This window comes from Tinamus guttatus, unplaced genomic scaffold, assembly GCF_059628265.1.
Source record: "Tinamus guttatus ecotype Peru unplaced genomic scaffold, ASM5962826v1 Tinamus_guttatus_pri_ptg000045l, whole genome shotgun sequence".
NCBI classification, from domain to species: Eukaryota; Metazoa; Chordata; class Aves; order Tinamiformes; family Tinamidae; genus Tinamus; species Tinamus guttatus.
This window is the reverse complement of record NW_028288579.1, coordinates 1,323,348-1,334,660: the sequence shown is the minus strand read 5'-3', so window position 1 is coordinate 1,334,660 and position 11,313 is coordinate 1,323,348. Positions and strand designations below refer to the sequence as shown.

Here is an 11,313-nt window from a genome sequence, read left to right as displayed (position 1 = left end):
CAGTGACAATGAATTGCTCGAGCCACTTGGTTGCAACAGTGCCTGGTACTTTTTTGGACATCTAAGACAACTAGAAAAACAAATCAAGCACCTTCCCAAAGAGGAGTTTTTTTTTTTTTTTTTTTTTTTTTTTTAAGCTGATTGTCCCATGTTTCTATGGCTGGTAGAACACACAGACATGTCAGTGTAGCAGTTAATGCATGATGCCACTTTCACTTAAATACACAGCTAATTTTTTCCAAAAGCATGTGTTCTTTGAACCAAAACAGACTTTTTATTTGTCCCCCTGAGTTGCCTAGAGGCATGAAGATGCATATAGGTGGGGTAAGCAAGCTTGTGTCACGAGGAGGAGGAATCTCTCCACTTAAGACTAAAGGAACAGCCAGTATGTTGTCTTTTATGTTTTTTTTTACATGTTAAAATGCACCCAGGGGCCAAGTGGTTTTTCCCAGGATAGAGCAGGGAAGCTGAGCCAGGGGGGCCATAGGGGGCATTCATGAACACCCCGGCAGAGCCCAGGGCCTGGCTCAGGGCAGGGGGTTGCACATTCATTCAGTGCAGCAAAGATTCCCTTGTACCCCTCCCAGGGAGGGTTTTGCATTAAGACGTATTGTGCCAAATCAGGGCTGCGTGGTGCTCTGGTTACCGCAGTTGAGCTAGGTCTGAATATACCAGCTGAGGCCTTATGGAGAGAGATGCTTTATCTGTAGTTTATCTCTTTTTTTTTTTTTTTTTTTTTTTTTTTTTTTTTTAAAACAGCAATTGAGTTAAGACCTACCTATTAAAAACAGCTACACTCTATGCTGTAAAAATAAAAGTTTCCCAACAATTTCACAAGCTAGCAATATAAGATAGGTATTGAAAGAATTGATGGAAAGATAGCTTTGTTATTCAAAAAAGATTATTTTTCCTCTCCAGTTATTTAACCTATCAGCCTTTAACAATCTGAGAATAAGTTAATAAATACTAGTTAAATTAGAAACAGTACATCAGATCTGACTCGCAATAGAAAACAGTTTTAAGGATACTAATTGGGAGAAGAAAAATGATCTCGTAGTGAAGTATGTGCAGTAATAACTGGCCATAAAGATGCGTGGAACCTCCGGTTTCCCAGCATTGGTGACATTCAAGTCAAGTAGAACACCAGCAATTTAAGTCAGCTATCCAGCCTAGCCTCTTCCTCATGAATCCGTGTTTTTCTGAAAGAAAAGTCAGTTTGTTACTGGTGTCTTGTGAAATACTCATCTTGAGTTAGTACAATCTGTTCACTGGCTGTGCGGGAGTTGCAGTATGGGATGAAGGCAGAAGTCAGAGCCTGAGCTCAGAGTTTGAGGGGCTGCTTCGGGTGTTCCCGGTCTTGCTTTTTCCATTGGAATTGGTCAACTCTTTACCTATGCTTGTCACTTAAGAGGAAAGCGGGAGTGTGAATCGCATCTTCATGCTAGACAGAGTTTATTCTTACGTGGCTATCCATATTTTCTTGTGTTTTTTTTTTTTTTAAAAGTTGTTTCTCTAATGATAAAAAAGCTGTTGGTAGCAACTGTTCACATGTAAAATGTTGCATTCCCTTTCGAATGTAGTTTTCAAAGGTGGAGCAGAGCTGACGTGTTCCTCGGTCGCACACCGGGGACACTAGATGGAGAAGGAACAGTCTTTTTTTATGCGGAGCTGTCAGCGCCTTTTCCTGAACTATCTGCTTTTCCAATATCCATTTCAATAAAGTCCTCGGGTGGGTCCTGCGGGGGCTCTGCCGCGGCCTCCTCAACGCGCTGCTCCCGCCTGCGACACAGCCCGACCTTGCACGGCCGCACGAGGGACAGGAACACGGCGCCCAGGACCATGCCAGCAGCACAGGAGTAGAAGGCCGAGCTGTAGTTCTGTGTTGTATCCACTAAGACACCTACAGAAGAAACATTTACGCCTATTAGTCACCTGCGACTGCACCCTTGCCCATCCCTCCTTTGGGAATTACAGTCTAGTTACCACTGGGGAAAAAAGAGTGACAAATGCATGCTATGTTAAAAAAAAAAAAAAAGTGGTAAAACAGCATTTCCAGGGAGAAATATGGTCATCTTCAGGCAAGTCAGAACCCTTTCCTTACTGCAGGGACTTTAAGCCTGAGATACATCAGGCATTTACTTATTACATTAGCAACTTCATCTTTTTGTAGAACGTCTGGTTCAAACATGCACAGCGAAAGCAATTCATGTGCATCTTGCACCAGAGCCTGAAACGATGCCAATTTTAGGTTCCTAGCAGGATCAGGCCAGCACTGCGGTGTTTTTTCTCACTCTGAGGTTCCTCGGTGGAGGCTGCCTCATCTTTGGGACTCTGCAGAGCTGCATTGCAGCAATCCTGTGGCTCCAGGAGTCTCCTAATAACAAGTTGCAGAGTTTTATCGCTAGTCATAGTACCGTCCTGCCAGGACACTTCCACAGCAGGAATCAGCATTAGTAGCTGATGTCAAACATACTAAAGGACATGAGTATTTTAGAGGTACCTGCAAGGGGTGGTCCAGCCAACCCAGCTAAGCTTTGAATGAAGACGTAGACTCCAGCTGCAGAGGACATCTTGTCGATGCCGACCACATCATCTTCTGCCAGCAGTGGGATGTGTGTGCCCGCCACCGTCCCAAGCATGAACCCAAAGAATATGCTACATGTCATCAACCCCCAAAATTCAGAGGCAAAAGGGAAGGCAAACAGTGCTACAGACAGCAGAATAACACAGATGAGTTCAATGTAGATCTTGCGGATGGGCTTTTTGTTGAGGACCCAGCCAGCTGAAATTCTTCCAAAGACCTCCGCGATTGCCATCGCGGACAGGATGTATGCGGAGTGGTCCTTGCCGATGCCAAGGCTGAGGCTCAGGGGAATGATGTACAGCGAGGGAGCAAAGAATCCCAAGGTGGCAAACAGACCAAAGAACGCATAACAGATAAAGCTATAGTCTTTCATCACAGAGAAGTCCAGTAGTTGGGTTTTTGGTTCTGTAGGGGTGCTGTTATTGTCAACAAGGACCTGTACGTTTTCCTTTGGTTCTTCACTTTTCGGCTCTACTTTGGTTTTTCCAGGCACATTGCTGGGTGAGGTAGTTATTTCTACTCCTGAGTCGATGGACTCGATTGAGGTGCGCGTTTGCTCGTTTTCAAGCATGTACTTGGTCTCTGCGGGCTCCTCCACGGGCTGGACTTTCACTTCTTCCTGCTCCTTGACGATGAGGATGGGTCGCAGCAGCGAGCCGCAGACGACGATGCTCAGCTGCAGCACCCCCACGGCGAGGAGGCTGTAGCGCCAGCCGATCTGCTCCTTCAGAGCCGTGATGGCTGCGGGGAGAGGGCAGAGGGTAACTGCACAACCCGCAGTCACACCACGAAGCTACCTGAGCTAACAGCTAGTCAAGTAACCAAAACTCCATTGCTTTCTACTCGTGCTAAGCCAGGAGGGTCCCCGGCCCCTTGGCTCACACAGCAGAGGCCACGCAGAGGGTGCTGCCAGCAGGGCACCCAAGGGTGTCCTGTCCAGCACCCATCCGGCACCTCTGTGGGAGCCCAGCTGCAGCAGGCAGGCGCTTAGAAAGCGTGTTTGAAGCCTGGCCAGCACAACTACCCTTTGGGTCGTCCTGTGTGGGGCCGCGGCTCGGCGGGGGGTACCCGAGGAGCAAGCTGGGTTTGTTTTTAGTGAATGGGAGCGAGTGCCGCGTGCGTTTCCTCTCTGAGGCGCCGCCGCCCTGCGCGCAGCCGTGAGCGGAAGCCTGTGGGCTGCTCTGAGGCGCCCTGCGCCGGGGTGTTCACCCAAAGCAAGCTGAGCCTTGGGTCGGGCTGGGGAGCAGAGCCCTGGGCGCCCACTCACGGGGAGACCTGCTGCCTTTCGGGTCTGGAAGCTCCCTGAAGGGTTCAGGTATCTCAGGGCCTGGCTGATACGGCACATGCTAAGCACCAGCCCACTCACTTTCGGAGCAGTTACTTCTGCAGCCCCGGCTTGAAGGAGCTGACGTTTCTCGGGCGTATTTTTAGCCTGCTAGATAGATACTGAGAGCCCGGATTGGGTATCCGCGCCATGTGCCCTGTTCTGCCCAGAGATGCTAGGAATGACAGTGGAGGCCTCCTTGCCTATGAGCGGCCACACGCAGGTTGCGCCTGTCCCCCTCCCTGGGGCCAACTTTCCTTGTACGGCCTCAGAGCTGGGGCAGCCGAGGGTCCCTTCAGGTCAAGGCCTCAGGACCCGTCACAGCTGCGGGGATGGAGAAGGGTGCCAAAGATTGCGACACCGGTCCCTGCTGTGCCCGTCACCTGGCCTGCAGGACATGGAGCTGGCGCCTGCGTGGGCTTTAGGGGCTCATGACAGTGAGACGCACGAGCACTGGCCCCATATTTCATGTCGGAGGGTCTCAGGGGGTTGGGAGGGGGGTCAAAGGGGCCTTGTGCATTCAAGCATGCATCTAGGTATGAGATTTGGTCTGTGTACCTGGCGCGAAAGAGAAGACAGCAAAACATTCTCCTGTAGATGCCACTGCTGTGACCAGCGAACGTCTTTTGTCAAAATACTGTGATAAAATGGTGACAGTCGGGAGGAAAGAAAGGCAGTATCCGAGGCCTGTGAATAAATGCCAAAAATTGCCATAACAACAAGCAAGGGAGAAGGAAACACCGATGCGAGAACCCATTAAGTCAGCTTTCCCGGTGGTGAGACTACAGGGTCATTTCGGCCAACTCAGCGAGTCACCCTGGAAGAGAATCATTGGGGAAACCAGAAGGTTATTTGTTTTGGTCTAAAACCAAAGGGATTTTAGTGTTTTGAGGGGGCGGGGGGGGGAAGAAAAAAAAGAACAGAAAACCCAAAAGCGTGAGCTAGAGCCATCTGCTCCCAAGCAGCCAGCAGTGCCGGTTTGAAGACCTCGCGTGCTTAGAGCTTGAGCCGGAGCTATCGCTCCTTTAAGCTATGGGGGCTGAGGGACACCCGGAACAGAGCGGGGACAGCTGCGGGGGTGGTCACCCCTGGCAAGGTTAGCGGATGTGGTCCCAGGAAGCGCCTTCGTCTCCCGCAGGGAAGCAGGAGCAACGTGAGCGTCCACAAGAGCCTCCGGCCCCACGCGGGGCCGAATCCCCAAGGGCCTGCCCTGGGTGACGCAGGGAACCGAGACAGGAAAGAGCTGCAAACCCGCGCGTCCCCAAAGCCACCGCAGCAGCGGAGAGTGGGAGCATCCACAAAGAGACCAGTTCCGGCAGAAGACCTGCCCGCACCGGCTGCACGTGCATGGGAGGACGCCCACGGGGAAGCGGCTGCGAGCAGCAGCACTCCGAGCGACCGCGTGGATCGCCAAGGGAAGCGGGGAAACCACAACCATCTTCTCTGCAGCCAGCTCTGTGGGAAAAGCTACTGAGCAGGGAGTTAAAGTTGCAGAGTGACTAATACCCATAAATAAATAAATAAATCACAGCATGGAGGGAGAGAGCAGAGACAGACAGCGAGGCAGCCCTCGTAGCTGGAACTGCGTTTGCTGGAGGCTTCGCTAGCGAGTGGAAGCGGGAACAAGGGAATGGGACAACTCACCAGAAACGACCCCGATGGCGACGTACATGTCCACCACGGTGCGGGCAAAGGAGGCGGCCACCATGCCGCTGCTGATGAGCGCCCCGCCGGCCATCACCACCAAGCGGTGGCCAAAGCGGTTGCTGAGCACGGTCGAGAGAGGAGCTGGAAGAGAAGGGCTCGTCACGTCAGGGCCCCTGGGGGCTCAGTCGCCCTCGGGACCCCCCGCTCCACGTGCCCACCTGTGAAAGTCTGCACGAACACACATATGGAGATGATCCAGGATATTCTGCTGTTGGTTTCATCAAAGCTTTCCATCAAGTCGTTGAAGAAGACCCCAAACGACTTGATGATGCCGTAGGTGAGAGCTTCCACAAAGAAGAAGGCGAATGCCACCGTCCAGCCCCATCCTCCGTCAGGCACTTTAGTATAGACATTTGGAGCGGCGCACGACATCTTCACCGCTTTGACGGTCATTCTGGATCTGCAAGAGAGGGGAGGAAGTGCGAGGCATGAGCTGAGGAAGAGCCCAGCTCCTGGACCCCAGCTCAGCACCTGCAGCATCGCTCGAGCTGGTGCCGGCTCTGCTGCCGCAGGAGCAACTGCGGGGGCCAGGAGTAACCGCGGGAGTTAGGGAGAAGTTTCCCTCCCACTGCCACGGGGCTGGTTTGTCCGGCCGTGGTCTTTGAGTCAAGGAGAAACTCCGGGCTCGGCCAGCGCTGCTGCAGCGCTGTCACCTGAGCGCGGGGACACCATTCCCGAAACATCCACCGGCTCCGGCGCGAAGTCTCACGCCCGCCGGACAAAGCTGCCCTAATCCCCCTGCCGAGCGGCATTCCCGAAATCCCGACCAGGGCCAGGACCTCCAGGCTTCCTCCCTGAGGGACCGGTCACTTGCAGCGGTTGCCACTGCAGCTCCTTCCAAACACAGGAGCTTTCCAAGCGGCTGTGGGGATGCAGGGGGACAGATAACTTGCCGGGAAGGTGCTGGGTGCCAAAATGGCGTGTGTGGCACCCGCTCCGGTCCCCGCTACTGAGCCTGGTTCGGGGACTCACTCCCCGGTGCCATCCCGGGTGATGCAGCTGCGTTAGGTGGGGGATGCTCCGCTGCACCCAAGGCTTTCGCCGCACCAGGGAGGCTCATTTGCCACTGAGGGGGGGAATCCTCCAGGCTCAGGACCCGCTCGTGGTGCGGGGGTCCCGCACCGGGCCCCCGTGCCCCCCTCTCCCCCCGCGCTCTTTGCTCCTCCATCGTCTCCCCGCGCCGCGGAGCAACTTCGCGCCGGGGGCCGGGCACGTGCGGGGCCCTGGGCGCCGCTGCGCGGGGTCCCCGCGACCCCCGGCGGCCGCCCCGCGTGCGCGGAGCCGCTGTGCGAGCAGCGACCAGCATGGGGGAAGCGCGCTAGTAAATAAATACATAATTATATAAAAATTAAATGCAATTAAAAAAATAAAAACCCAGCACATGATACGCATTGGAGGAAAAAAAAAAAAAAAAAAGCGATGGAGAGATGGAGATGAGCGTTGCGAGAGGATGTGAGGAACCCCTGGGCAGCCCTGGGTTGGGGAGATGCAGCCTCTCCCCCCCATCACTTTCCCAACATTTCGGGCGCGTTTTGCGCATCGCCGCCGCACCGGCTGCTCCGCGCAGACACAGCGAGGCGGGGGAGGGGGGGGAGGAATAAAAAAAGGGGGGAAGGGAGGAAAAAAAAATTAAATAAATAAATAACGGGGGGCGAGGGGGCCGCGCCCCGGGCGCACTCACCGGCGCTGGCGGCGCTAGGGGCTGCCCATGGCGGCGGCGGGAGCGCAGGCGGCTCCGCGGCCGCCGTCCCGGCTGCTCCGCTGCCCGCGGCGGCGCCGGCTGCGCGGCGCTCGCTCCCGGCGCTCCCTTATATACCGGCCTGAGCCGGTCTGCGCCGGCCGCGCCGCTGCGCCATGTGCGCCGGGCCCCGCGCCGCCACCGCGCCCGCCGCGCAGGGGGCGGCGCTGCTGCCGCCGCCGCGGGGCCGCGCAGCGCAGCGCAGGGCGGCGGGGCGGGGAGGTACCGGGAGCGCGCGCGGAGGGGCCGCGGGAGGGGGGCTGCCCGCGTGGGGAGGGGGGGTTGCAACGCGGCCGCGCTAAGGTGCGCGCAGGGGTGGCGCAAGGGCGGCACGTGCGCGCGCAGAGGCGCGCGGAGGGGCTCGTGCGCGCGGTGGTTGCGCGGCGGGGTGCGCGCGGGTTGGGGGTGTTTGCAACGCGGCCGCGCTAAAGGCGCGCGGGGAGCCGGGGCGTGGGGGGGAGGTTGCACAGGGCCGCGCAAAAGTGCGCGGGGGGACTGCGAGCGGCGGTGGCGCGAGGGGAGCACGTGCGCGCGCAGAGGTGCGCGGGGCCCCTGTACACGCGGGGCCGCGCGGAGCGGAGCCTCCCCGGGCGGCACCTGCGGCGGCTCCGCGGCCCTCCCGGGCCCCCGCGGCTGCCCCGGAGCTCCGCGGCCGAGGAGCAGCCCCGGACCCGGCGCCTCCGACCGCGTGGGCCAGGGAGCCACCGGGCCCCGCCGGCAGCGCCAAGCGGGGGGACGTTCTCTGTCTGCAGCGTGCTCGGAAATGGGGATTATTTTCCGGTCATGAAGGAAACGAGCAGCTCCCTGCAGCACCCCAGGAGCCGCCAGCACCCTGCACAGCAGCACTGCCCGGCTGCGGGAGCAGCGGGAGCCAGGGCGGCAGGCAGAACCCGCAGGAAGGGTCCTGCTTGGCCACGGGTGCAGCAGGATCACCCCCGGGAAATGGTCCTGCGTGGGGCGCAGTGCAGGGTGAGCTGTTTCGCTGGGGATGGCATCACGAATCTTTTCCTTCCTGGGAAAGCTGGCAGGGGTATCGCAGGTGCCCGCAGTGGGCGCGATACCTCCAAATCCCTGACCACGGCGCCGATCACCCATCGCTTCCGCAGGGGCACTTGGGCTGATGTCCCCCAGCTCTGCTCCTTCCTTGCGGTCCCATCTGGAACAACCTCCTGTCCCAGCGCTCGCTTTAGGGACACTCGGATTTTCCCATCTTGGGATATCCCTTTCCTGCAACTCCTTGCGTTTTTATATTTTCGTGCTTTGGGGTGACCGCAGGTCCCGGTGCGCAGGCTTCTCCCGGTGGATCGGCCTCCCTGTGCCGGGACTGCCCCAGCAGCTGCAGTGCCAGTGGTTATGGGACAACAAAAGCGGTTTGTGCCTCCAGGGGAGAAATAAGAATGCAAATATCTTTGGCATGAAAAAAGCAAAGGAGATTTTCTCCTTGGCATTTCTTGTCAGTGCTCTGCATCTGCCCCTCTCTGCTTCACCTTCTCGTTCTTTGCCCCTTTTTATGCTTCCCCGCCACCCCCTAAGTACAGTGAGATTTCATGGAGGCCTTTGGGATGGACGCTCGGTTATCCCACTGGAGTTTGTCCCACTGTTCCTGCTCCACATGGACAATGTTTTCTGCAAAGGGCCTAGCAGTAAGAGGGGTGAAAAAAATTCTCCTGCCTGAGTACCTGGCAGAAATCCTAGCAAATCTGCAAAAATATGTTTTTGTCGGTGCTGCTTGTTCTGGTAGGAGAGCTAGTCTAAGCTATTCCGGTAGGAAACCTTTTTTTTCCTGGAATAAGCTCTTGCCTGTGTGCACAGCATTGGGAAGGCGGCCTTAGCAGGAAGGCAGCTCTGCCGAGGGGCCCAGCGGGACCAGGGCAGGACTCACACCCGCTGCCTTGGCCGAGCTCTCATCAGAAACAGAACCTGGGCTGCTTGTTTGGACGGTCCGGGAGCCTGCTGGGGTTCTGGACACAGTCTTTGGGTCCTGCCGCATCCCGTCTCCTTGCTTTTGCCGATCTGGCTGGGCTCTCCATGGGTTGCTGGAGAGGTCTGGGCAGCTCGGAGGGGCTTGGGAGACTTCAAAGCGCGGCAGGTTCCTGGGCCAGGGCCGCCGCTTTGTTCTCCAGGCAGGCGTGAAAACACCAAAGAATGTGAAAAATGTGACAATGAGCTGGGCAGCCCCGAGATTTGTAAACTTCTGGTTAATGTGTACTAAAGCCCGAGTGCTGGGTGAGCGAGCGGGGTGTGAGCGGCGGTGCCATCCCTGGCAGCCCGGGCATCCTCTGGCCCCCGACCGGCACTCTGGACTTCTCTGATTTGGTTTCTCTGCTTTTCTTGTTATTTCTGGCCTGCGTTATCTGGCTTTATCAAAACACACTTTTATCTGCGCTGATTACTGAGCTGCTCCTGAGCCTGGGGACTTTGCACTGGGAATGGTCTCCAGCGTCCTGCCGGGGCCGCAGCGCCCGTGCAGCGTGCGCCGCGTTTCAAGGAGCACAGTGCAGTGCGCTCCTCTGCAGGGTGAAGGAGGCCTTAATTGGGGGTGCAATTACGCCCAGGGAGCTGACGCGGCCGTGGTGCTGAGCGCTGCGTTTCCCCTCTGCTATCTGGGTGTTCGGCACCCAGGCGAGGAGCTATCGCACCCGCCAGCCGCGCCAGGCCTCAAGTAGCTTCTTCACAGTGACATTAAACCTGCAGGGGTTACGATTTTGAGGTTTTCATCTCGCTGTCCCTCTCCATGGGTTGGAGCTGAGTGTCAGCGCAGTTTTTCTCATCTGTTTCTGGCCTGAAGGCCCTTTTGAGAGCAATCTGCAAGGTGCGCGGTTTTGGTCCCCTCTGGGGTTATGGAGCATGGTCCAAGCAGGAGGTGAATCTCTCTGAAACCAGACTGTGATGGCAGGGAGGAGTTTATTTTATTTTATTTTATTTTATTTTATTTTATTTTATTTTATTTTATTTTATTTTATTTTATTTTATTTTATTTTATTTTATTTTATTGGTGGGAAAATAAAGACTATGTAGCTCCAGTCAGCTATGTCCCCAAACCTAATCGAGGCTCCCCTTGCTGCTTTGCAGCTGAGAGGAGCTGTGGTTTTGTGGTTCAGGCAGAACATGGGCCCACGCAGCTGATCCGGCTGCCGCTCGCTCCCCGTCAAGCTCTACACATGGAAGTTTATGAATTAAAGCTCTGGGCTACAAGTTACCGAGCTCTGTTCCTAATCACTGCGGTGCTGCGTAAAAGACCCAGAGCTGCCGGTCTGAGCTGCCCGCCTGAGCTCTTAAAATCTACATAGTGAAGCCTGGGAATAATTTGTTTTGCCAGCTACAAAATTCTCGGACTACAGATTGGGCTCATTGTATTTCCTGTCCTGCCTCCTTGTATCGCACCGGCCTCTTTTAAGTCAGACGATTCCCGTATTGACTTCCCACTCTGGGTTTATCTGGGTCACTCGGGCTGTCGTCCTCCTCGGCAGTGTTGACCGACCCACCGGCGTTGTGTCCTCAGCTGCGCATTCCTTCCCCAAGGTCGCTGATGCACGACTGGAAGCATCTGTCACAACACTGGTCCTAGCTGGATGCCGCTGGCGTGCGCGCGTCACCCCCGCCGTGGGCCGCCCCATCCCGGCACGCGGAGCACGGCACCAGCGCTGTGCGCCTTCCTATCAGCATGGTTTTGTCAGATCTGGGCAGATTTGTATGCGTTTGGCCTTAATTTTCCACTTAAGATCCCGTGTTTCCTCCTGTGTCATTAGTCGCCAGGGTGTTCACCCTCTCGCCGCTGCCTTTGCAGCAACCCCCCTGCTTTCGAAGGCAGCACGGCAGAGTGTTCAGCCCCGTTAGCCCCAGTATTCCTGGGCTTTGTGGCATTCCCTGTTCGCTGGGATTTCTGCCCTCTCACTGTAAGGAAGTGGCTTCTGCCACTCCCCGGTGTGTGACTCGGTACCTCTTCACCCCCATGGGTGA

General features: G+C 56.3%; 1 protein-coding gene across 1 annotated transcript; it reads right to left on the bottom strand.

Moving 5' to 3' along the window:
* Positions 1–1,658: 1,658 nt before the first annotated feature.
* SLC16A6 (solute carrier family 16 member 6) lies at positions 1,659–7,343 on the bottom strand. Its single transcript, XM_088537736.1, has 6 exons — positions 7,297–7,343; positions 5,774–6,015; positions 5,553–5,696; positions 4,467–4,595; positions 2,501–3,325; positions 1,659–1,900 (listed from the first exon to the last, which is right to left on the bottom strand). Exons 2-6 carry the CDS (start codon positions 6,006–6,008, stop codon positions 1,659–1,661), a joined length of 1,575 nt encoding a protein of 524 aa, XP_088393862.1. The 5' UTR covers positions 6,009–6,015; positions 7,297–7,343.
* Between the last annotated feature and the right edge of the window lie 3,970 nt (positions 7,344–11,313).